The sequence below is a fragment of the Pseudorca crassidens genome, chromosome 2 (genome assembly GCF_039906515.1).
Source record: "Pseudorca crassidens isolate mPseCra1 chromosome 2, mPseCra1.hap1, whole genome shotgun sequence".
Classification (NCBI taxonomy): domain Eukaryota; kingdom Metazoa; phylum Chordata; class Mammalia; order Artiodactyla; family Delphinidae; genus Pseudorca; species Pseudorca crassidens.
Genome location: NC_090297.1, coordinates 127,598,011 through 127,625,908, shown reverse-complemented (window position 1 = coordinate 127,625,908; position 27,898 = coordinate 127,598,011). Strand labels below are relative to the sequence as shown.

Sequence of the window (27,898 nt, the reverse complement as noted above, 5' to 3'; positions counted from 1 at the left end):
TTTACAGCCTCTGATGTTGCATCTCTGGCTAAGAAGGCACTTCTCTGCAGTGATCTGTAGGCAGCCATTTGTTTGAGAATCAGGGAAGGAGAGAAAAGGGGAAAGCTTTGCTACAACAAATTTCCCAGTCCTTTCGGGCCCTGACAAAATAGGAAATGCTGGCAATCAGAAGACAGCATTGCCTCCAATTAAAAAAAAAAAAAAGTGCTAATCCACACAACATAAAGCCAAACTAAGTGGGGCTATCTTCCCTAATTTGCAATGAACTGGGGTCAACTAGATTTTTATCTCAAATACAAACTGGGAAGGAGAAAACAACAAGAGAGGAAACACTACATCTTGGTTAGATCCTGCTTTTCACACAAGATGGTATGACCGATAGTTACACAGGATGCGTCCAGAAGATTAGAAGCCCAAAAATAAGCAAGGAAATATGGCTGGCCCAATGTTCACAACTATTTCTAAAAGAGCAGTGCAATCTGATACATAACTGCAGTACACATATATAAATGTTAAAATTGTACCATGTTTTCCATTTAAGATAAAAAATAAGACAGCTTTAATTCCTGAATTATTATCATGACAAATGTTTGATCAGAAAACACATGCATACTATGTAGCTTTTACTCATCCTTTGATAGTTTACTAAATGGCCTACTTTAGACTAGTTAAAGAAAGTATAAAGACACCATTCCTACCTTCAATTAACATATTCTATTTTGGGGAAAAAATCCAAATATGTGAAATAGTAACAACATTTCAGTATAAAACTAAAAGAAGGCAGAAGATAATTGACAAGTTATTAACAGGAAATGTAAGTGCTATACAAATTCAGTAGAGGAAAAAATTTATCTGTATGGGCTGACAATATGCTTCTGAGCACAGGCCTTTGACTTAGAAAAGTTTGAGTTCTTCTATTTACTGTAATTCCACAAAGCAGTATGCTTAACCTCTCTGAGCCTCAATTTCACCATCAATAAAATGGGAATGATGGTAATATTTACCCCCATAAGGTTATTATAAGAAATGGATACATTGTATATGAAAGGATTTGGGCATCTATAAAGAAGCTATAAAATGACCATTGAGAAGGTGGTAAAAGGAATCACATCAAACTGTTACCATTAATTTGAAAAAGCAGAGAGGGTCAGGATGTTGGAGGGAAAGATTATTAACTTTTTCTTTACATACTTTCTATCATTTGAACTTTTATAATGCTCATGCACTAGTCTTGTAACAAAAAAATTAAAGCTATATAAATACTATCTGAAGTATGCATACCTGGATGTCACAAAATATTCTAACTGTAAACACTGGTAACACTGTTCCTTTATAAATACATAGAAACGAGACTCAGTCCTGGTTTCAATTTGAGAATTTTTAAAATTATAAAAATTTGCCAAGCTTGGGAATGATAAATAACTGAAACAGTGTTTCCTATCCATGTCACTTCCAAAAAGAGCAAATTCTGTAGTCACCCAAAACCATCCATTGATTCAAACAATCACTTCGGTCAATACATTTTGAAATAACCAAGGTAAATAACATTAGTTCTCAAAGGCAAGCCTTTGTCATGTCTAACTTTGCTTTTTAGAGCCCATCACATTTTAGATATTTAACTGGTAACTTTACAGACATAGAAAAGTCCTTAGGCCATTTCCAAGTGAATGCCAAGGGCTTTCCATAAAGCCATGGCAGACTTTTTAGATTGAACTTGATCACAGATTAGCATTCCTAACATTAGAAGTAAGTGTGAGCTCTTTGAGGGCAGGAATCATATCTTTTTCACCTTAATGTCCGTCCCTGGCCTTGTGACTAGCACATGAGCAGGCAAGAATAAATATCTGTTGAACTATTTGGAAGAAAGATAACTCTAAAACATTTTCCTCACCTGGAAGCCCAATGAGATGGGCATATATGCTAAGGGAAACACAACCTTTACAGTTGTTTCCATAGGAAAATCACTTAAAATGCTTCAAAAGCAGTAAAGGTAAGTATAAAATTGAGTTCCTTGAATAAAATGTCATAAAAACACCTATTTGAGAAACAGATCTCTCCTATGTTTGAAAAAGTATAGATGTGTGAACTAAGATGAAATCATGGAGCAGGCTGATCAGAATCACCTTTCAACTGCCTTACAAAAATTCCCAAGGCATGTTTCCTCAGTATAAATAGAAGAGGGCAGAGGAAAGGCTTTCACTATTTGTGGCAGGAACAAGCCCACACCTGGAATGCTGGATTCCTGGCTGACTATTGTCCCACTGGCTCATGGCTCCTCTATGATGATTCCTGAATAAACATATAGATACTCAAAAAAGACAGAGTTGGTATCCACATGTAATAAGACTATTAAGTAGTATATAGTCACACTTGCATATTTCCAGTATTATGTAATAGTGTAAAGCAGTGACAGGGAAAAAAGGAGTTGAGGCACACTGGGCTTGCTCAACCACTATGGAACAGGCCCTGAAAACACAAGTATGGAGGCAGAAGTACAGTGATATCAAGTAATTCTTCTGAATTTCCATTTATGAGTTAAATCTCTCTATGAATGATATACCTAATGCTAATCTCTTAATTCCATCCTAAACTGCTGGATAATTCATTTTTATCTTATTTAATCTTCCTCCCCAGGTGAGCAGGGCTTATAATAACTTTTGAACACTTTAATGGTATGTTAATTCAAGAGAAGACATTTAATGAAAAGCAAATGCTTTAAGACACTTCTCACTTGAAGCCTTTGGAAATATTCAACCCAACACATTTTAAAGAGAGATTTTTCTGCTTCTAAAAAGTATTGCAGAAGGTCAGTAGAAATGAATTGCTTTGGCTGTAATTCTTTAAAGAATTCTAAGTTTCTTAGTTTGGCTACTCAAATTAAATTTGGAAGCTACCTAGAAATTTTTTCACATTTTGATCTCTAGAAGGGCTATTAATCAAGCTCTTGTTTGAGGCAACTCGAACTTCAGTCAGAATACTATTGAGTGGAAGTCAGAGAGCTGTATAATCAGAATACGCAACAGTATATATAATTGAAAACATCACCAAAAGAAGAAAAGTAGATGCCAGCAGACTGGCATCTATGTTATAACATGTTGTCAAGCGGTGCTTGGCAAATTTCAACGGATTTAATTAACCAGCGATGAAACTAAGCAGTAGAATACCATTAAAACAAAAGTATTAACACAGAATCAGGAATTACCAGTGAAAAACAGTGCTGCACCTAGTAGCATGGATCTACCAGAGGCAATTTGTTAGGAGACCAGAGTCATTATTTCATAGTGGAGGCTTGAAATCAAAACTTTTAAGTTTCTTTAGGTCAAACTATAGCACAGCATTCAGAGAGCCAGCCAAAATAGCTGAGGAAGGCCACATGTGGAACTAATTACTCATGGAGAGGCCATGACAAAGAACATTTCTCCAGACTTTTCATGGGGGCTTCACTTTCAGGAAGTTGCTATAATTACTGTTCAAGTCTAGATCAGCCTGCAAGCCGCTGACAGATCCAACAGACAGGAGGAGGAGGGAAAGAGAGAGAGAGAGAGGGAGGGAGGGAGGGAGGGAGGGAGGGAGGGAGAGAGGGAGGGAGGGAGAGGGAGAGGGAGAGAGAGAGAGAGAGAGAGAGAGAGAAAAAAAAAAGAACTTATCTGCCCTTTCTGAAGAGTGAATTACCAGAAAATAAAGTACCACAGGAAAGCTCAAAAAAGGTTTCCAAATGAGCTCTGGCTTCCAGAGTTCAACTTTCTGTTTACTTTTTTATCTACCCTCTATCTTCAAATTACTTTTCTAGCCTGGATCGGACAGCAAATTTGTACTTCTACACTAACTCACTTTCAGTTGGCCACAGCAGAACTGTACATCTCGACTCTTTTTTTTCAGCTTTTCCATACTGGGGCCCACTTCCTGCCCAGTTGAGGAAAAAAATCTGGCCTGAAGATGAAATGACTGCTTAACATTACACTAAAACATCTGGTACCATTTTATGCACAGACCCATGTCTGAGAGCAGGCGATTCTAGCGGTCTCTCCAGCGGCACAGCGCATACCCAAACCTCCCCAGGGTGACATCATCCCATATATGGACTCTCCAGCCCAGCCCTCCCCCTTTTCCTGGTCCTAAATTCATTGCCAGTTCCCCAGTCTGCAGCAAATGTGCCACGTCAAGACTGGAAATCACAGCCCTTGAGTCTCAGTCGGGGCAGCAGAATTCAGGGGGGGAAGCCGAATGCAACCCCTTTTTCCCAAAGACCGGAGAGGATTTTAAGTACATAGATGGAAGCTTCTGGAGATCCTGCTCCGTCGCCCCAGTGTTCAGACTACCTGTTCAGGACAATGCCGTTGTACAGTAGTCTGCACATTGGTTAGACTGGGCAAGGGAGAGCAACGCCATGGACAGCTGGGGACAAAAGTTGCTGTTTCCGAGGAGAAGACATTTGTTTGCCCCTTTTTTTGAATCTCATATACAGTGTTTTTCTTCACAGGTTTTGCACAGTAGGGACCAGGAAGCCCTCGGGACACTGCCGAGAAAGGACTGCTCGAGGGAAGACCTGTGGGTAAGGCCTTCTTGACTGCTCACCTGGGCTATGACCAGGAGAGCCTAGGTGGGGAGCCAATGATTTGCTTTCACATGTGAGAGAAACTGAGGTATCTGCATGACAGATAGGTCTGCATTTAATTTTAAAAGAGCAACAATGTGTGGTACATAGTGATTTACTAGATGTTATTCAATTTCTGAAGAGTTTAACTATTTTCTTAAGTTTAAAGGTTTTCCCACTTCAAAATGAAATATGAAACACACCCCAAACACTTAAGAATAATTTAATGAGGCTGGTTTTCAATTGTTGAAATTGATAATCCAGAGACCTAAAAACTTATTTGAATGAGGGCTGTAGTATAACTTTTAGCATCCCAGGATTGAATCCATTTTGCCCCAAAGAATACTTGCTATTATTAAAATGCTACTTGAATAGTGCTTTTCTTAAATTTTATATAATATAAACATCAGAAATAATAGTATCTAACAATAAAAGAAGAGGCTGCCAAGTTTTTGCCTACCAGACAATGCAGATGGGACTGGTCCAGAAAAGAGCACCAACCCAGAACTTATTGAGTCAGCAATAAATAAATCGGAGAATAAAAACCTCTATGTTCAGATATCACAATATATATCTCTATATTGCATTTTTTAAAAAATCCAAGAATGGTTGATAACTGCTGGTCAGCTGAGCCCTCGTGGCTATATTTTACAAGGCTTCTACTTCTCTGAGCACTTAAAATGATAAGGTACTTTGTCTAGAAACCCACTGATAAAAAAGGAATTTGTAAACGAAAGCAAAGTTTTCTTTGGTCAGTTTCCAGCTGTCCTGGGGGTGAAGGAGGGTGGGAGAGGGGGAGGAAGGTGGGAGGGAGGAAAACCCTCAAGCTGAATGAAATCCCAATAGAGAGAATAATAGAGAAAGTCTGGGTTGCAATATGATCCATGCTGAACTTTAGAGATGGGTTCCTTAAAGAACGTTCTGGAAAAAAATGTTACTGCCTCAACCCCCATTTATATCTACCCCCAAACAATTCTATATAATGAAAACATCTGTTCTTTAGGCTTTTGTGTGAATCTAACCCCTTTTGTCCTCCTTTAAATTCTGTAAAGTTACATTGGTTCCTTAAAAAATCCTTTTCTAAATCATACATTTTGCAACAACAATTCAAACATTGTCACAAGTTCTCTTTGGCAAAACGTTTTATTACCAAAGATTCCCCACGTTATCTTTGGTCAAGACAATTTATTTTAAAAATTACCCCTTTGATCATTCCAAAACTGGTACAAAAGTTTTCTCTTTTATTCATGGTTTTTAGTTAAAATATAAAAAGCAAGGATTTATTTTAGCTATTTTCTCCAGTTAGATGATACAATGTCATCCTTTTTTTTTTCTTCTATTGTATCTTGGAGGCTTCCAGATTAATTATTTTTAATAAAACAAGTAAGATTTTAAAACTCTATATAGTTTTTTTTTACATAGGAAAATTGAAAAAATCTATTAGGTAACTTTATGGGAGCTTATTTTTTTAAGAAATATATTTTTACTAATTGATATAGTTACTAAAGAAGATAGCTATAAGGTACTTTGGCAATATTTAAGATTTTTCAAATTTGGGGGTTTTGTTTGTTTTTTTACTCCATAGAAATAACTGAATTTCCTAACTTGCTTTAATTTCATGTTTATTTAATTTAAATGTCTTTCTTCATATTAAGTGGTCTTTTTGTTTTAATGAAACAAACCCCCACTGGTTCCTCACCTATTTTCTCCCTCAGGATTACTTTTAGTCTGGAGACAGAGGGGACCCGATGGTGTCCTTGGCATAAGTACAGGAGTAGGAACATAAGAATTAATTTGCAAAAGGGATAGCCGAGGAGCCCCTGCACGTGCTCAGTGAGCCCTGGCAACTCATTTTTAATGCAAGCTTTTAACAAATGGGAAGGAATAGTACATCTTTTTAAATTCATGAACTAAGTTAAAAATCAAAAGTAAAAGCTCACTTTATAAACCACTGCTGACTGAAGGAAGGATGGTAGTTTATGCGCTGGTATACATACTAACATGTATACACACACATATCGTAAAATAACCTTATCTATTTCCAGAGTAATTAGAATAATGTTTAACTTTCTTTTGATATTACTTTGTAAGGAAATATACAAATGTTTTAGGGATCATGGGATCTATTCCAGAGGAAACTAACCAACAATGAACAACTTCTACTAAAACTACCCCTGGATGTAATGGTAAGTGTAAGTATTAAAATTAAATATTGTACATCGTCAGAAAGAGAAAATTGCAAGGCCTGTCCAAACTGTACTTCATAGAAACTTAGTAGTTTATTTTGCATTTTAGCGCATGGTGATTGATAAGTTAGACCAGGTACTGAGTTAAAATGAAAAATTTTTCCGCTAAGAGAAGGAAATTCAGAGCCTTAGCTTTAACACCATCATTTCTTAATTGGAAAAGGATCAACATAAAACAGTTTATTTACATTTTCAACTCCCACTGCTTTTTTAAGCCATAGATCTCAAAACCAAAGAAAATTTATTTACAGTGGGACGAAATTTCACACTGATCACTTTCTTGCAATTAGTTAATAGGTTTAATGTCCTTCCTGCTTGCTATTTGAGCTTTCGGCCAAGATAATGTGTTTATATTTTTTAAAAACCAAAATATACTATCTACCCCCACCTCTCACCCTACAGACCACCCAAGTTTTTCACTTTGTGGGAAAGAGTTCAGGCACAAAACTCCTAATGAAGGAATTTTCTCCCCCCACCCCCTTTTTTTTTCCCCCGGTTGAAGTCTTAAAGCTGTTATAGGACATAAAAAGAAAATACAACTTGGTAATGTAGAAAAGTTCACTCACCCACCAGAGTCCATCCTTACTAAAGAGAAGCCAAAGCTTTTGATTACTCTACAAGAGATTTGCTCTTCTCTGAGGAGACTATCCCACCCATCTCAATAATGTCTAAATAATAGCTAAGAGACCATCACTCATAAATCCCAGCTTAAAATAACTAGAAGTCAGGCTTTAACCTAAGAAAAGACAGGAAATTCCTGAGTAAAGATTGAAACTTTCTTACTTGGTTTCTTCTACCTTTTTAACCTCGGTGTGCTACAAATTATTTAGGTAGAAATATTTATCAATTTTTTGAAGATCTCTTATTAAGAATTTTTATCAGTTTTAATAAATAGAGATAAAGAAGTAAATTAAAGAAAATAATTAAATCTTAATTTTGAATTTCCTGACTTAACTGTGACAGCCAGTTTTCTGGAGTTGATTTGGTTTAATTTTGCTGTAGAAGACTTAGAATATGATTCTATTTTTGCATTTCTTTCTTAAGATAATAAACAAAAGACAAAAAAGGAGGTGTAATAACCATATTAAAAAATACATGGTATGATAATAATATAAATAGCTTTTTTATATTTTACCTAGTATATTAAGTGATAATGAATTAATATTTACTGTACAGTTTAGAAGATAGAAAAAAATCTTAAATGTTTTTTCAGTCTTCCATCAGGTTCAACATAACCAAAAAGTGTGCATATGCCACATACTTACTAAAATTGTGTTTTTAAAATCTACTAGAAACATAAATTGTCCAAAAGTCTTATGAGTAGAATAAAATCATTTTTCAGCAAGATTTTTTCCCCCCTGAAAAACAGTTATGGTTTTTCAGGCTCAAATACATTGGGTATCTTGGTTTAATAGAACTGCTTCATATTAAAGGATAACATGAACTCACAAATATTTCTTTCTATTTTTTCAGGTTGCATGCATCATTCCTTTAATTGAGCAGAGTTAACTGGATCAAATTATTTATGGGAGAGAGAGGGAAAGCTATACAGAATTACAGTAATTTTAAATTTCCACCAATATACTCTTTGTAAGTGAATCACTCCATAAATATTTTCTGTTGCACTGAATGCAGCAACAATAACAAAATAGTTTCTTAAGGTATTTGTTTTTGCATACTCTGGCCTTGTAATTATTTAAACAGCAGCCAAGTTTAGTGATGTTTTTGATTCTGTCAAGAAAAAAAACTAAGTCCTCTACTCAGAAGTGATGACCAGAAACAGAATCTGACATTTATTTTTTGAAATTAAATAAATAAATGGAAAGTTGCATTTATCAACTCTGTTAAAACTGTACCATATCTAATCACTCCATAAAAGTTCAGATGTGTAGAATACTGTCATTTTTTTCAGTCTCTAAAAACTATTTTGCTCTCCATAAACTTTCTATTTGCTATTTTCTCAGAATTTTACAATTAAAGGAAAATAACAAACTACTTGTTTTCCTTAAAATTCTTTGAAAAAATCCCTAAGTACACATTCCTTGGACAATAAGGTTTTGTTTTGTTTTTTAAAATTCTATTTATTGGAATTTTGACTATCTGGATATTTTATTTTTTAAAGGGCAGGGAAATTTGTTAAATACCTCTACGGAAGTGAATTGATCATTTATATTAAAATAACCAGTAGAATTATTCTCAAGTCACCAGAATTAAATTTTCTAACTGTATATTTAACAACATTAATTCTTTCTTATATGAATTTTAAGGAAATTTTCCAGAGGGTCTGGCTTTACTTTTTAGATACGAAATGAAGCTTTCTCTTCTGTGTTTAAGGTACTATTTTGTAACTGCGCTGCACTAACAATGTCCAATACACATTGTGAGCATCCCTGTGGGTAACAACTTTTTAGTTTATACCCTTTTGATTCATGGCACAGCCCTGTAGTTAATTAAGAGGAAGAAAACTTAAGCTCACAACTGCTTTTTATTTGGTTTTCAAATCCATACTTTAAAACTTTGCATTAAAAAATATGAGAAGTTTATATAAGTTCCTGTTGCTTAATAAAATATTGATAAAAATACATCCCCTTGTCAAAATCCAACTAACAAAGCATCAGATACCAAAGTCCGTTTGTTGCATTGTCAAATACATTAGGCTCATTGATTATTTTGAAAATGGCTGCCATTTCCATGTAAATGACAAGTTTCTTTTTCATGGGCTAGATTATGGTACTTACCTATTACAAGAAACATGTATAAACATAGTCTTTATCTTTAACTTCAGTTTTAAAATATGCAGAGTTTTGTGAAGAGGAAAAACATCTGGTTCAATTACTCTGAACTCTGACTGCATGTGGGCCAGTAGTAATATGAACTGGATTTAAGAATAAACCTTGTGTTTAGTCTTTTTTGTTGTTGTTTTATCCTTAAAATTTCAATGTGAGTTTTCTGCTCTGTCAATTATCCATGTTAGCACATTTGGAATGAATGTATAAGTGTACTTTCTGAATAAAGTCAAAAGTCTAACTTGTTTTTAGTTCCATAATGTTTTAATGTTTAATTCTATTGTGTGTTTTTCTCCCTTTCCCCTGACCCTCCAAAATCACCAAATCTGGAAAACAGACTGATTGTATCTGCCCATGAGCAAAGGAAACCTGAAGGAACCAAGGGCCTGGCTGGACGGAGTTGTCATGTGTCTGCCTGTCTACACTTGCTGTGCAGAACATCCGCTCACCTGTACAGCAGGCACAGACAGGCAGTCACATGACAACCCAGCCTGAATGACAACCAGCCATTGAAAGAAAGCAGCCCTCACACCATAGCATCTACACCAAGAGCTACAACCAAAATGAGGGGCGCGGGGGCCTGGGGTTTTAATTTGTTGGTTTCTTAACTCTTATGTATTATTATTATTTTTGATTCAAATATTGAAACCCACCAAAAGTAAAGTGAGTGGTGCTTATGAAATATAATAAAACCCATTTCTGAAAATGTTCCTGTGCTTTCTATAGTTCTCTTTTCCTAATCGTTGTCAGTAAATTACTACCCTTGACATTTATTGTACACAGCTTTTGAGCAGCACCCCCAAAATGAATGTAACAAAACAATATAACCTCAGTCTGATGTTTGACAGAATAAGTGATTCTAACAATTCTACTCCAAAAACTAAGTTTAGTTTTCTATATCATCATGACTTTTTAAGACACAGAGATGAAGAAAAGAAAAAGAGTGAAGAGATAATATTCCAGGGAATAATGTATTTTGAGTTAACAAACTCCGCCAGTTTGGGCCTGGGTAAAACACAGTGAAAAGAGTATTTATTTCCAACATAATTTTCAAGTGTATTAAAATATTTGCCTCTCTTCTTTTGATATATACAAAGCTGAAATTGAAGCTTCGATATTTCCAAATGTCATGATGTACATGATTTATTACTGCCATTGTTAAATTAAGAAATTAAGAAGGAAGTACAGTTCTAAGGGTGGAATTTACGGGGCCAATGCATTCACTTGGAATACATGCTCCCATTCACTGTAAATTTTCAAACTCTTGAAATGTTCAGGCAATTCAATTATTTTCAAAAAGAACAAGGAAAGCTATTACTGGATATGCAGTGTATAATTTTGCCATGTCTTTTGAGGATATGTCAAAACTTTATACACTGTGAACTAGGGTGAAATGATCAGGGTTGGCTTGTTTATATGAATATTTCAAATATTCAAGGGTAAAAAATGGGGAGATGGGTAAAATTAAAAATTTGTCAACTTTGGTTTGGTTCACTAACATGTCAACTTCAGTATTTAAAATTAATTTTCATCTTTCTTAGAAAGATTCTGGTCAAACTTTAAAATATATTGCACAAGGCTACCCAAAATTTTTGCTTTTTTAAATCTAACTAAACATTTCAAGTGTATATTTTGGATTAAAGCAAATCATTTTTATTCAGATATTTCATTTTTAAAATGAAAGATTTAGTCATAAGGATAAAAACTCCCCGAGGTTCAAAATTTTTATTATTATTTGATATTTTACCAAACCTGACACCATAGTTTCTTAAAAACAACAACAAAAACAAAAACAGTGATTGGGTAAAACTAATAAGTAAAAATATGATTAAGGCTAAATTCTTGCATTTACAATCTGGCCTAAGGAAATATGTCATCTGCTAAAACATGCTACTGCAAAACACATTATGAAATGAAGGTTTTTACCTTAAAGAAGAGTCCCATGACTAGCAAATAAAGTCCTGAACAATAGTTCACAAAATGTAAAATATAAACAGGAAGACAATATAAAAATGTCTCACAATATTTGCATAAAATCACCCAGTTGTAAATGCTTTATACAACCTGTAGCAAATGCCTCCGACAGGAGTCCGCATATGGATCATCCTATTGGACCCGGCAAGGCAGTGCCAGGACAGTGCTTGAGAGCTCTCTGGCTGACACGATAGCTGGGTCATAACATAAAGGAGACTGTTCCATTACACCAAGCTCCAAAGGGAAAGCTAAGGAGGCCAGGCCAGCGCAGTCATCCTGTAGTGAACCACTCCAGGATGACGTTTCAAATAATTTTCCCTTAAAACATGAGGTTAACATATTGGTATTACATTCTTTTTACTTAGCTTGAAAGAATGTCATATATATATATATATATATATATATATATATATATATAAATTCATTAAATGAGGTACATTTAAAAATTTTACTCTTCCAGGAAACGGTAATATAAAGGGTAATATTTTTCTTCCAATATAAACTTCTGAGTACAACAAATAATACATATGAGGGAATGGGTGTGGGTTTATAAGTATTTTTAATAAATTTGAAATAGCATTTACCATTATGGTTTGTTGAATATGTTTTTCAAAAGTATAAATCTTTGCATAATTCTAGAACTTGGAAATGTTTACATGAAATAATCCCACATTAAAAAGCATAACACAAGATAGCTTATGTATATGAAAAAGCACATGCACAACTATGATCATGAAGAATTTAAAGTAACATAAATGTTTTAAAGTTTAATATTTATTGAGACTTTTTTAAAATAAAAAATATCTAAATTTTGGCTAACTAAAACAACTCAGCAAGGAGTGTGACTAGTGTTCACAGGGTCAATCCTGACCTCATCACAGGGAGCATGCGGACCTAACAGGAAACAGAATCTTGAAAGTCTAAGTGCAAATGGAAGGAGCTGAAGATTTCTATAACTTCTCCGTCTCACAACTTTCACCATCCAGGGACATAGCTGTCACTTCGTTTCCTATTACCAAAGTTACATGTGTCATCTGTTACAGTTACATAATAAAAACAATACTAAGTAAATATCCCTATAAGGGAATTATATAATCTCCTTATCAAGCTTTCCAAACACATCAACCCACAAAAATGAGGCCTGTAATTTTTTGAGTCCAAAGAATGTCCTTATTTCAATGCAGATTTTGGATTTTCTTCAATACTGTAAGGTTAGTACATTTCCACTGGAAATGCTTCTGTTGAATTACCCTACTTTCCTAGGAGTATTCCATTATGATTTTAATCTTCATGTTGGACTACCTAAATGGAATAAATATTGGCTATGTACTATCATTGTTCATAAACTAGCAATCCCTTTTTTTTCAGAGATTTCAACTACCATTTACACATTTCTCATTGATACTAAGAAAAATAAGACTCTTTTCTCCTTGAATCAGAATATTCTATTCTTTTAAATTTTGTATTTTGGAATAATTTAAATAAAAGCCATCACATTTTTTTTTCAAATCTGATTTTAAAGATTAATGTAGAGCTATCTAAATCCACAATCTTTTTGAAATGATAGTTTCTATTTTATTCCAATGCCTTGCCCTTTTCTAAATCCCTCCAAAGAACTGTGCAACAGGGAGATCAGCTTGTGCTTTGTGACCACTTAGAGGGGTGGGAGGGAGGCTCAAGAGGGAGGGGATTGGGGATACATGTATACATATAACTGATTCACTTTGTTATATAGCAGAAACTAACACAACATTGTAAAGCAATTATACTCCAATAAAGATGTAAAAAAAAAAGAACTGTGCAAAATATATTTATAATGTATGAAAATGACACTGGGAAATTTATTTTCTGCTTAAATTATCTTCAATCCAGGAAGTCATATAGTCAGAGGGAAAAAAAATCCATTAACCTTCAATCATGAAACTTAAGAAAATTTTAAGACAATCTACATCTAAGGGTAATTTTACCCTGTAATTCAATAATTTGGTTTAGCCACTTGTGATACCAGGACATGATGAATTACTATGCTGCACTTAATTATTTATTTGCTCAATCACATCTTCACTTGGCCAATATTTACTTAGCGTCACCTCTCAGAGCCATGTCTACTGGTGGTAGAACGTGGAACAAGACAGTGGCTCCTGGGCTCAAGAAGCTTACAGTTCAGCAGGAACTTAAAAGCATTCAACCAATACTTAACACGTGTGATGAGTTTTGTCAATTTTCTCCTTTTTAAAAAATCTCTTAAATTCATCCATTTCTATCAATTTCCCTCAACCCATCCAGCCCAAGCTACCATTATCTCTTATGTATACCACAGCAATAGCTTTCTACAACTCCCCAATTCAGTTTGTCCTCCTCCAATCCAGTCTCTACAAAGCAATCACAAAGATCTATAAAACTTTCAAATCCTATTATGTGACTCTTCAGCTTAAAAACTTCAAAGTCTTCTCATCATTCTTTGGATCAAAATCCTTAATCTTTATAGAGTCCTTTTCTCTATTTGTTCCAGTCACAGTGGCCTAAGTTCAGTTTCTTACATTCATCAGGCTCTATCTTGCCTTAGGCATTAACACAAACTTTCTCTGACCACTCAGTTTAATGTCCCCCATGCTGTGATTACCATCCCAGATACTCCTTAAGTCAAACACATCATTGGATTTATCTTATTCAGTTTGTAATCTGAATCTCATAGTTGTTCATGATTGTTTATGTTTTCTTTATCAGAAAATATCCTTCATAAGGGTGGGTACTTTGCTAACCACTTTATCCTTAGTGATTAGGATAGTGTCTGGTACATAACAAGTGCTCAGAATATATTTGTTGGGAAATGTTCAGGTGATTAAGAGCACAGCACGGATACTTAGTAGCTGGCTGAATTAGTCTCTTTGAGTCTCAATCTTCATTTCTAAAATGGAGAATGTAAATAAAGTACTGACTTAGTTCAGTGCCTGATAAACTTTATTATAAATAATAAATGTTAACCATTATCATGATGATCTTCATCAAGATCATCATTCAGATTGAAAGCTGGCCTTCATGAGCTTAAGCAGGTAGGATGAATAACAGAGATATTTTTTACAACCACAATTACTTTAGAACTAGGGAGCATCTTGTTAACTGAAAGTCCATTTGGCTTGGTTGAGCATTTTGACTAATTTGGATATACAAAGGTGAGCCTGAAATGAAGGCTGGACTAGATGCTAAGAAGAGCTGAGTGGATGTACATAAAAGAATGAGTAAACACCTTGAGTTTGGGGCAATCCAGACTGACAGCACTGAGGGGAGAGATGTGAAGGGGAAGAGAAAGAGAGAAGCCTATGTACTTTCCTTGGGCTGGGCCAGCACATGGCTAGAGCTGCCAGTGACACACCCAGTGCCCACTAGTTAAAAACTGCTGTGCAGAGGGTTATCTAATATGCTATTTGAGGTTGTTTGAATTGCTGTATTTCTTCCTCAAATCCTTAGTAAATATAAGTACTACAAATATGTTTATATTATTATTTTGATAGAAATCAAAGGAGCTGAGTATCATTCATCCAAGATCCCAAGGGATATATGTGGACACACAATCCTGCATGTCCAAGCTCTGTCCTCACCCCCATAAACAGTTCCCCCTTGACTTGGGGTATGCACAATGACAGAATGCTCTGGAGAGGATGGACCCAGGAAGAGGTCTATGCAACCCCTAGAAATGCATTCAGAGCCACTTTTGTACAGAATTTCAGAGTCTGGGGTACTGGAGTATGATTTGGAAGGACAGCCAGGTTTGGGTAAATCCCCTTGGTGATTAGTTATAAACTATCTAACCACGTACAAGATGGTCTATTTATTTTCGTGTTGCAGAAAGCCCCAATTTTTGAGTAATGCTAAAGGATAACATATAGTCAAGTACATAGATTAATTATGTTTTCCATAACCACTTTGTATTATATAGATTCTCTGAAGATAACACATTGAAATAACACTGCCTGGGACACAGGTGGAAACCTTTCCATTAAGATCATCTGTCAGTAACATTACAGATAACATTACTGTAATGTAGAATAATGGTTCAAAACATGAGGTCCACAGATGTCTGAGCGTGTTCACGAACCCATCTAAGATTTAAGGGTAGGGAGGATAGTTATATTAAGGATGGGGAGAAAGCAGGAAAAATGATGGGGACCTATTATTACCATCATGCCAAATCTAGCTTAAAATTATTACACAGGGTTATCATGCTATTGCCTCTGCCAGTTTGGATAGGAAATCACATAGTTTGATATTATCATCTCTAACCCATAGGCTGGTGAGGAGGCAGCATAGAAAAGTCCCACTGAAGGAACAGGATCTGAGTTCCATTTTACTGCCTGAATCTTACCATTGTCTGCTGAAAAATCCCAGATCCCATACATCCTATCTCACGAAATGAAATGACCAAATTGGAAATTAGAAGACATGTGAGTGAAAGAATGACATTATTGTAGGAGGGCATAGTATTACTTGAGACGACAAGAATAAATATATAAATGTGACGCCTAAAAGATTATAAATGCACTTGTTAATATACGATTTCTTAGAGTCCTACAAACTCCCTTTGAGGTGATTTGGTCAGCAACAGTCCCCATTTGATAAGCTAAAACTGAGGCTCAGAGAAGTCTGACTTGTTCCAACACTGGCAGTTAGTCGTAGCAAATTCACATCCTCCAGCACCTCACCCTTTTCATTGCACCAAGCATATGGTCTACAGGGTCTTTTGTTCAATTAATCGCATCTTGAAAACAGTCTGAACCATTGTTCTTTAATCACAAATACATTTCATAAGTCATTTATATTTATTACAAACCTGTCAAAAGTTAAATAAAACCATATCTATTCATGTGCCATAATATGCTATTTATTCAACAGCCAATTAGATTGTAATGAAAACATACCAGTCTAATTACACAAGAAAGCAGGAAGATGAAAGAACATAGAAACAAATAACAATTCTCTATGAAAATCTGAATATAAATTATTAAATAAATGATAAATCTATAACTAACCTAATAATATTTATGGTGTCACACTTGCTTGACTAAGAGAGATAAATTGCTATGTAACAGGATTTCCAAAGTGTGTAGATGCTGATGTGACAGATACCATGGGAACAAAGTACAAGCACTCAACTTACCAACAAACTGACTCCAAAAGTTGGGTAAGGACTCATGCTTATTTTCACAAAGGAAAATTGTAAATTTGGGGTTTTCAAGGTTGCCCACAGAAGCATCTTTAATCCATATCCAGAAGCATAGTTAAACTATGACAGCAAGGCATGTATGAAATCTAAGCATCATTTAAAACACTGCTAATAAAGGATGGGTATTCAGGGTACAAATTCAAGGGGCCAAAGAAAATTCACTACCTCTAAGCCCCACCCTCCTGACATTTCTTCTGACCTCCTTTCCCCATACCCTCCCTTCCAGCCTTGGCTCCCAGCAGACGCTAATAACTATTAGTTGAATACTGGTAAAGAGCAAGGAACAGTGCTGACCCCTCCCTTCTGCCCTGCCCACAGGCTCAGAGGTGGTCTGTGGTGGTAGGAAGTGCTGGCAATAGAAATGGAGCAGGATGGTGAACCAGAGTGGTGGTTACCAAGGGGTGGTAAGGTGGGGATGAATGAGGATGGCTTCAGGGAGAAAAGGCTCTGCCCCACTGACACATACTTTGAAGACAGGGGTCATGAGTCAGGCAATACTATTCGGAAAATTTCCTATCTGGTTTCTTGAGCAGAGTTTTTCATGAGAAACAGTAGCTAATAACTACAGTGTAGCTGTATGTGGCCCATCAGTTTGCTTTACCCTGAACTTGAGCTCTCCTCTCCAGCCAGTACAAGCCACCATCTTCTCTTGCCTGAACCACTGATACAGTCTGCTAGCTGGTCTCCCTTCTTCTATTCTTGCCACCCCAACTCCATCCACACACACATTCCATCCCACAAATCATGACCAACCCAGCAGCCAGACTGATCCTTCTAAAACGTAAATCCAATCAGGTCACATCCTATTGACACAGGCCAATGGTTTTCAATTATCCTTGGAATAAAATCCAAATCATTGGCCTGACAAGGTACCTCTGATTCTATATTTCCTACTTCTCTCTCCTTCTCCTCCTCCACCTCAGCCATAAGCTTCCTGCCCACTGCCACCCTGGAATGTTCTTCAACATAATCTTCTACACAGTTCGTCATTCCAGTCTCTGCTCCAATGTTACTTCTTCGCAAACACTCAATCTAAAAGTCCCTCCCCCGTCAGTTTTTAGCTCACTGACCTATTTTCTTCAGGGCACTTACTATCCGATATTGTATTGTTGTTAGCCTACTTGTTAGCTCCATAGAGCAGCATCCTCATCTGTCGTTTTCCCTTTCTTAAAATGATCTAAACTAAGAAAACAACCCTTTTCTAAACTTTTTTCATCTAAATCAGTCCAATCTATTTTAAGGGTCATTATGACCTACCCTTCCCACCCAACACACACACACAGCCCACCACCTTCCACACACATACCTTTAATAAAATGTTCTCTGGCACTTGGTTAATATTATAACTGCACACATGTATTTTCTATCTATGGTAACCAAGTGCTCATGAGGGAGCTTCAGCAGCAGAGATTTTGTAAAAATTTTTTCTGAATTTATAGCAGAGAGAAAGGGCTGACTGGTGACCATGAGCTCACCAAGCTCTCAAAGCCTCTTCCTTCCCTACAGGGAGCATCATGTGCCTTCCAACAGGCTTGTTTCAGAAACCCTAAAGCCATACTCCGACAGCAGTGGCTAATCCCAGAGTCTTCAGGGCCCCTGATACTAACACTCAGGGAGAGGTCAATGCTGGGATGCCTGGTACTCATCTTAATAAATCCTCTGTGGGATGAGGTTGACTTGGAAAACTCCAGCACCTCGGAGATTCTTGCCTCCATTTGTGGTTGAAGTCCTAAGCTCTGGAGCCAGACAGCGTGTGTTCAAATTTCTGCTTTGCTACCAAGTAGCTATGAGACCTTGGCAAGTTAGTTATCCTCACCAACACCAAGTGTTCTACCATAAGGAAAACTGAGTCCTATAGAAATGACTTTTTGAAAGGTTGTGTTTTTTCTTCATTTACTCACCTGAAAAATGGGGATAATAATAGTACCTATCCTTATGGTTGTAATGTGGATTAAATGCCTTAATTAATAAATATAAAACACTAGCTATTACTAACATGATTCCTCAGCAAAATCTTTTGCTTTGCCTAGAATAACTGAGAATGGCCCATAGACCAATATGTATTTAAGTGTACATACATGATCACCTACTTGTGAACACTGGTAAACAAATACTTGTAAACAAAATGCATCTAAGAGAAGATCTAGTAGGGCAACTGAATACAAAAGAAGATTATGTAATTACTGATGTTTATATCTAGAAAGGCATCTCAGAGCTCCTGAGGCTGTTGCCTTTAAACACTGGAGCTTCCACAGAATGAGAGAGAGATCTAAGCAGCCAGCACAGGAAAGAAACCAATGCTAATCCTCAGACTCACAACAACCAATTCCACGTTTGACTGAAGTCATTAAAATATGTGACAAAAATTTGAAATAAAGCTTTTGAGTAGAAATTTTCTTTGGACTTTTCTATAAGATCTGATTTCCTTTACTGCAGAAAATTTAGTGCCCATCAACTGATCATCTGATATTTATTAAACACATTATTTGCACAAAGCATTTAGGAAAAAGAAAGAACTACATAGGACATGAAGTTTTTCCTCCAACAATTTACAAAAGCACCTTGCAGTGCTTTCAGAAGATATCAAGCCAAGAGCGGAAGGACTTTTAACTCTGAAACGCGTGCCTTTTATAACCAAATACAACTGACACAATCTCACCTGTATATAGTTTTGCTATCACAGAGTATTCTTATCCAATGTTTGCATGCTGCATTATAAGCCCCCCAAATTTCTCAAGTCAGACCAGAGCTATTAAAATTTCCAAAACACTGCTTAATTTCCATCCATGCCCTCCCAAATTTACCAGTATCACTTTATAGCACTTTAATGGCTCTGTAAGACTGATTTTTTTGTGTGTGCTTTTCTATCAGACTTAAATGAGTAATAAGTCACAGGCCCAATATTATTAACATCTAACATGAACCAGAACACCATAATTATCATAATTCATGCTTTTACATAGATATCAAATTCTCAAAGAAAAAATTTGTATAAACAATTATCTAGTACTCACTTGAAGACTAGTGATTTGGACATTTTCAAAAGCCTGTCATTTGAGACAGATGTCACAGCAACAATTCCAAAATGCTTTATTAACTCTGCATCACTGCTATTAACTTTGCTCTTATGATGCTCTATTATCTTGAGTATTTTCAACACATTATTGAATGAAAATCGCTTTCACTATATCACTACCTTGCCATTATTACAAAGAAGGATCCCTAACTCCATTTCTTCAGGGAAATAAATGTGACTACAAATAAAAGATATTTGAGGGGACTATCGTAAAATTTTAAATCTATGAGGAAAAAACAGTGCTTCTTCAAACATCCCAAGCTAAGTCTTACTGAAAAAAAACCACTGGTGCCTTAAAATTGTATATCACAATACTATCAATTAATTTGAAAGAGAAACATTTTAATTTTAAAAATTCTGTCACTTCTGTGGCTCACCTCATCATCTTTGTACCAGGATAAGCTTTCAGCAGTAAGGACGAACCAGTATCCCTTGGAGCCTCCTTTCATGATGCCAATGTTGCTGATGGTTAGCCATCCCTTGCGAATCACCTTCAAGAGAGCACAGATCAGCAGAGACATTTAATTTAACATGAGCCCATGGGGAATGCACGTTTGCACTAAGTTAAAAACAAGATACAAGTTACAATAAGAATAGCATTGTTCCCTCAAAGCTCACCTTCTATTAAACTATTCAGAATAATATATCTTCATGGTTCCCTGGTGGCGCAGTGGTTAAGAATCTGCCTGCCAATGCAGGGGACACAGGTTCAAGCCCTGGTCCGGGAAGATCCCACATGTCACGGAGCAGCTAAGCCCACGTACCACAACTACTAAGCCTGCGCTCTAGAGCCGGAGAGCCACAACTACTGAGACCACGTGTCACAACTACTGAAGCCCGCGCACCTAGAGCCTGTGCTCCGCAACAAGAGAAGCCACCTTAATGAGAGGCCTGCACACTGCAACGAAGAGTATCTCCCGCTCGCTGCAACTAAAAAGAAAGCCCACGCACAGCAACGAAGACCAAATGCAGCCAAAAATAAATAAATAAATTTATTTTAAAAAAAAAACAAAATAATATATCTTCCAAAAGCACAGATAAGCAGAGGGAAGTCTCTCCCATCAAATGAACAAAAATCAGAATCACAGACTTGTATGGATGGTGGAAGCAGAGAGACTGAAACAGGCAGGCTAATAAATAAGGCAGACTAATAGGCTTGTGCCAGGCCTATTTATGGCAGTGCTGCTACAATTAAAAGATATTTAGTTGACTGGACAAACAACAATAGACTCTCCATGCCCACTGTCTCTTATCCCCTTCCAGCCCACTGGCCCATTTGTTTGCCTGGTTTGCATCTCGTTAGGATTTCTACCAGAGACTGGCCACCAAATGGTGAAAAGAAAAAACAAGCCAACCAATTAGTTCCTTGTTAACAGCTCTCAATAAGCTGAATGGGGGAGAAAGCTGAAACAATAAGCTAAAATAAAAGTTTGGAGGTTTTTAATGGTCTAGGTTTATCCATCTACCTCTGGTTGTTATTTGCCAAGCTAAGAAATACATAGAGTCTTCATAAAAATATTTAAACGGCATTTAAATTTTTAAACATTAACAACTTGGAAAGAAATTACCTATAAATGGCATTTAAGTGAAAATCTGTTTTTTCTCACAGCTTTTATGAAGTTAAATTCTGTTTTCCATATGGCATAGTTTACCATCTCCTCTATGTTAGATAATTTTTGTTGTCATAGAAATGAAATGTATATGGAATTGTATATTGTTCTAAATGTCAAAAATCACCCTATACCTACAATGTCCATTATCCTAAACATTCTGAAATATTTTTTTTAAATTACTTATTGAATGACTGAGTGTCACTTCCTAAAGGAAAATGAAAATAACCTAATAATAATCAGATTTTATGTTTATATTTATATTTTATTTTTCAGCTTTCTAGTTGAAGAAAGTCAATCCTAGGGAACATTGTGAAGTAAGCCAAGGTCATTATTGATCTTCCAAGCCTCTTTCCACAATCCTAGTCTCTGTCACCCTTGATTCCCTGTTTCAGTATCTCCCAGCATCGTCCATTTTCCTTTTTAACTCTTTAACTTTTACAGACCTCCAGGTAGAAACCCATTCAGGCCCAGATTAAGGCAGTTCTCTCCATTGTTCAAACTCAACTCCTTCTTAACCCTCTGCTTCAGAAAGAAGGAAACAATACTTCTCAAAGTATGGTTTCTACCAGCTAATAAAATAAAATGGTTATAATAAATAACCATTGGGATGCTTTCTAACAGTACAGATTCTTGGGATACCTATAAGTCCAAAGGAATCAGAATATGTGCATATGAAACCCAGGAATCTACATTTTAACATTTCCCAAAGTGATTCTTATTCATACTGAAGTTTGAAAGCCGTTGCATGTATACATACAATCAAAACTTCATTCGTCTTAGAGCAAATAATCTCATTTAATTTTTTAGTAAGAAGGAACTGGTTATTTCCCAATAGGATTGTTACCCACACTACCAGGGCTTACAAATAGCATATTAATTATAGTACTTAATGAAAGTGTATTTACTATTTCATTCTATCAGGCATCTTTTGGACAAAGAAGAAGTCTTCCAGATACTCCACAAATTGCAATAAGAAAATCACTATTTCACCCATTGATAGAACAGGCTGGCTTTCATCAAGGAGAGCCATGAATTTAGTTCAACAAACATTTGTTAAGAACCTATCATATGTCAAGATGAAAAAGCATGATGATGCCACACCCCTGTCCTCAAGAATTTTAGTTTTGTAGGGAATGAAGATGCATAAGGAGACAATTTCAACATAACAGTGTAGTAAGAGAGGTATCCTTAACAAGAGAAGGAGGACTGGACACAACTTAGGTAATGTTAATAGGCTTTCCTTGGAGACATGATAGCTTGAAAGAACCTGGCAGAGAATTAGAGTTAGGTCAGGAAGTAGCTCGTTTGCCTATTTATTTGTTTTCCATGAAGAAGGACAAACAAGAACAAAATATGAAAGAGCTACTTCATGCAGAAAATGTGAGGTGGGATGAAGAAATTGAGACTGGAGAGGCAAGCGGGGTAAAGCCAGAGTCGACCCAGTTCAATAGACCACCAATTTTAGTGATAAAATTTGGCAGTACCAAAATAAATTTCAAGTACACATGTAAATTTATTAAGTAGATATGACCAATGTATTACTAAACTGTGTACATCTATAGAAATACCCAAAGAAATTCTAAAGTATTATATGAAGATGAAGTAAATATTTTACGTTTTTTATTTTGTGGGGGAAATGTATTTTATTTGTTACATTTATAATTTTATTATTGACTTCTCTGTGATACAAAGCGAGGGCACTGGCATCAATATATATATATATATATTCAATACTAATAAATCTTAACTGTTTCCTTATTTTCTAGATAAAATATGTATGTAGATGTTCTACTATATCCTCCTGCATTCCAGCGAATTTTGCATGCTCCCTGAGACAAACTAGGTTATGTAAGCTATTGCAATAAACCAAGTGAGACATGAACAAGGTGTGAAGTAAAGCCACGAGCAGAAAGCATGAAAATAAATAAACCTACTGGAGAAACACCTAGGAGACAAAATCAATAGGACTTATGACTGGATGAAAGGGAGATTAGTGAAAGTAAAGACTAGAACTGCATTGTACAGTAGCCACTAGCCACATATGGTTATTGAGCCCTAGTAAGTAGTTTAAACTCTGATGTGTGGTAAGTGTAAAATGCACACTGGATTTTGAAAACTTGGTACAAAAGAAATGTAAAATATCTATTAAATGGTTGGGTTTTTTTCTTTTTTTGCAGTATGCGGGCCTCTCACTGTTGTGGCCTCTCCCGTTGCAGAGCACAGGCTCCGGACGCACAGGCTTAGCAGCCATGGCTCACAGGCCTAGCCATTCCGCGGCATGTGGGATCTTCCCGGACCGGGGCATGAACCTGTGTCCCCTGCATCAGCAGGCGGACTCTCAACCACTGCGCCACCAGGGAAGCCCTATTAAATGTTTTAAAATGATAATATTTTAGATATATTGGGTTAAATAAAATCTATTCTTAATATTCATTTCACTTGACTCATTTTATTTTTTAATGTGGTTACCAGAAAATTTTTATATTACACATGTGGCTTACATTTTATTTTTATTGGACATTGTGCTGTTCTAGAATGATTCTGAAACTCATGGGGCTACCAAATCAGAAGGAACAGAGAAAGAGAATCAAGTTTTAGAAGTAGGGGAGTTGATGATGAATTCAGCCAAGGCCATGTTGAATCTGAGGTACCTGTGGGAGACATACATAGACGTGACCTGACCTCTGAAGCAAAATGGAAATGTTAGGACTGGACATGCAGACTTGCAAGTCATCAGCCTATATACATAGGTGGCAGTTAAAACTGTGTGAAAAAGCAGTGGCTCACAGTGGAAATCCTGGGGAAAAGACCAACTTTTAAGAGGTGGTCAGGAATGTCAGAAAAATAAGAGCAGTGAGGTTATGGAAGCCAAAGGCAAGGGGAATTTCAAGGAATGTGCCATTGGGAGTGTCAGATTCAGCACAGAAAGGGACATATAAAGTGCAATGCAGACATCATAGTGTCTTTAGCTATGCAAGTTGAAGTGAGGTGGTGGGATAAGTCAGACTTCACTGGGTTGAAAAGTGAATGGGAAGTGAAAAATGGAGACAATGACTAAAGAGAGCTCTTTACAGAGGAGGATGAAAGCCAGTTGAAACCAGAAGAGACACAGGGTCAAAAGAGGTGCTTTTGTCATTGCTTTTGTTGCTGCTGCTGCTGCTGTTGTTTTTTGGTTTGGGGATTTTTTTTTTTTTTTTTTTTTTTAGTATAGGCAAGAATCAAGCATATTTATTGCTTGAGGAGAACTAATAATAGTACAGAGTAAGAGGTTGGTGATATAGAAAAATGATACAAGGACAACGAAGATGGAAATGAATGAGATGAAGAGCACAGGGAGGGGGCTGTCTTTGAACAGGAATGTGAGCCTGGGAGGTTGGAAGAATGAGGGTAGATGTAGGTTCTCTGAATGGAAAAGGGTAGAAAGTTTAGAAAGGTTATAGTTGACCTTTCCATTTCACTGGATAAGAGAATAGATAATTATCTGCAGGAGAGTGAGGCTGAGAAGTTGGAAAGAAGGTTTGAGGATAGTGTTAAGCACTGGGACAATCAAAGAAGGTTTGAGGATAGTGTTAAGCACTGGGACAATCAGTAATTGAATGAGACAACATAACTGGAATTAGTAAAAAAAAAAAAAAAAAAAAAGGTTGACAAAACACAACACTAAAAACTCCTAGAAGATAATATAGGAGAAAATCTAGATGACCCTGGGTATGATGACGCCTCTCTAGATACAATACCAAAGACACAATCTATGAAAGAAATAATTAGTAATCTGAACTCCATTAAAATTAAAAACATCTGCTCTGTAAGAGACAGTATCAAGAGAATTAGAAGACAAGCCACAGATTAAGGGAAAATACTTGCAAAAGACATAATTGATAAAGGACTGTTATCCAAACATACAAAGAACTCTTAAAACTCAATAGTGAGAAAACAAACAACCCAATTAAAAAATGGGCCAAAGACTATAACACACCTCACCAAAGATACACAGATAGCAAATAAGCATATGAAAAGATGCTCAATATCACGTCATCAGGGAAATGAAAACTAAAACTATGAGATACCACTACACACCTATTAGAATGGCCAAAATCTGAAACACTAACAACACCAAATGCTAGTGAGGATGTAGAACAGCAGGAACTTATATACATTGCTGGTGGGAATGCAAAATGGCACAAACACTTTGGAAGACAGTTTGGTGCTTCCTTACAAAACTAAATGTACACTTCCCATGTTATCCTTGGTATTCACAATCACAATCCTTGGTATTCACCTAAAGGAGCTGAAAACTTAGGTACATATATGCATGTTTATAACAGCTTCATTCATAATTTCCAAAACTTGGTAGCAACTGAGATGTCCTTCAGTAGATGAATGGATAAGTAAACCATGGTTCATCCAGATAATGGAATATTATTCAGCACTAAAAAGAAATTAGCTATCAAGCCATAAAAAGACATGGTGGAATCTTAAATGCATATTACTAAGTGAAAGAAGCCAATCTGAAAAGCCTACATTCTGTGTGATTCCAACGATATGACATTCTGGAAAAGGCAAAACTATGGAGACTTTAGATCAGTAGTTGTCAAGGGTGGGGTAGGGAAAGGGAGAGATAAGTAGGCAGAGCATATAGGATTTTTAGGGTACTGAAAATACTCTGATATTATATGGATACATTATACTTTTTTCCAACCTAAAGAATGTACAATACCAAGAGTGAACCCTAAGGTAAACTATGGACTTTGGTGATTATGATGTGTCAATGTAGGTTCATCTTTGGTTTTAAAAAAAATGTACCACTCTGGTGAGTGATATTGATAACAGGGGAGGTTGTGCACGTGTCGGGGCGGGGGAAGATGAAGAATCTCTGTACCTGCCTCTCAATTTTGTCGTAAACCTAAAACTGCTCTAAAAACATAAGGTCTTAAAAATAATGGCTGGAAGCTAAGAATGAAGTCCATAACTTGCAGGGACACAATCAACATAGTTGCATTATTGCCTCTAGCAACATTCTGCACACTCGACATAGAAAAAGAGAAGGTAAGTGGGAACTGATCCAGGGCTCTGGACCCAAGTGACCTAAGTACCTGGGTGTAAAGATGTTGAAGGTTTGGGGCAAGAGAGTAATTTGGGTGATCATCCATTTAATCTAGGCCAGGCAGAGAAATGAGGCCAGGAGGGGGCTAATAGAGCGGCAGAAAATGCAAGAAAAAAAAATGTCAGCTACTATGTAGATAAAGGCAAGAATAGAGTTTGGGGAATTTAAGAGGATGTGAAGCAATAAATTGCCTGATCTTATTGGCACCACTGGATTCACCTCTCAAAGATGCAACACTATTTCTAGAAGTATTGAACGTTATAGCCAAAACAGATATTTATTAAATATCATTTAGTCCAGTGAATATAGTCAAGTAAGCTATATGGAAATTATGAGCTACTAATAACAGTTAAAATGAAATTTGCAAAGAATTGACATAAAAAGTAATTAGAAGAGATTATTATATTCTATGACATTAGTCATTTTAATTGCAATAGGCTTTCTCACTTGGAGAGAAAAAGAGGATTACAGCTGCCGTGCTGTGAGTACACATGGCCTAGATCCCTTCATAGGAATCCATGGAAGTGTGTTCAGCACTGAAAGCTGTCAGCAAGTAGCTGTCATAAAAAAGTTTAAGAAGCTCTGGTCCAATCCCAATCCCTCCTGGGGGAAAAAAAGAAGCATATTTGCCAAAAATGGACTTTTTTCCCCAATGACAAACAGCTCAAAATAAGAATTAAGAAAAAGTAATTCCTAATGTACTTTTTCACAGAAGAACTGAGGGAGAGAGAAATCACAAAATCAAGGAGAAACAGTGGAACAAAATAAGAAAAGGCAAGCATTAAGGAAAAATGATCAGAACACAAGAGATAACAAAACTAAAGCGGGGTGGGGGGCTTCCCTGGTGGTTCAGTGGCTAAGACTCTGCGCTCCCAATGCAGGGGGGCCAGGGTTTGATCCCTGGTCAGGGAACTAGATCCCACATGCTAAAGACCCCACATGCCGCAACAAACATCCCACACGCGGCAACGAAGATCCTGCATGACACAACTAAGAACCAGCACGGCCAAATAAATAAATAAATGAATATTTTAAAAATAAAAAAGAAAGAATACTAAGGGGAAATTAATATAACAAAACAAAGGAAAGTAGGGAGAAAGAGAAGGCAAAGACTAAATAATAAAATTTGAAAAGAATGTTAAGCCAAATGTGATTGATTATAGTCTCTTCATAGAGAAAGATATGTTAATTTTATATTCAAATCTAAAATTCCCAAAATAAATCCATCAACATTTAGTACAATAGCCATTTACAGCTTCTTAGTGTTTGAATGTCAAATTCTGT

The 27,898-nt window shown here is 36.3% G+C and overlaps 1 protein-coding gene and 1 long non-coding RNA gene across 11 annotated transcripts in view; one reads left to right on the top strand and one right to left on the bottom strand.

Annotated features, from left to right (window-relative positions):
- Positions 1-27,898, bottom strand: part of DNM3 (dynamin 3) — a 570,760-nt gene that overhangs the window by 258,519 nt on the left and 284,343 nt on the right. For all 9 annotated transcript variants that reach the window (XM_067728647.1, XM_067728651.1, XM_067728648.1 and 6 more), the window contains one exon: positions 20,275-20,388. In XM_067728647.1, coding sequence (XP_067584748.1) covers positions 20,275-20,388 — 114 coding nt within the window. The remainder of the gene's footprint in view (positions 1-20,274; positions 20,389-27,898) is intronic.
- Positions 4,270-10,336, top strand: LOC137219698 (uncharacterized). 2 transcript variants are annotated; one of them, XR_010941211.1, is made up of 3 exons: positions 4,270-6,780; positions 8,314-8,430; positions 9,964-10,336. It is a non-coding gene; the product is annotated as an uncharacterized lncRNA (long non-coding RNA). The 2 variants fall into 2 exon arrangements; XR_010941210.1 differs by having other exon boundaries at positions 8,314-10,336.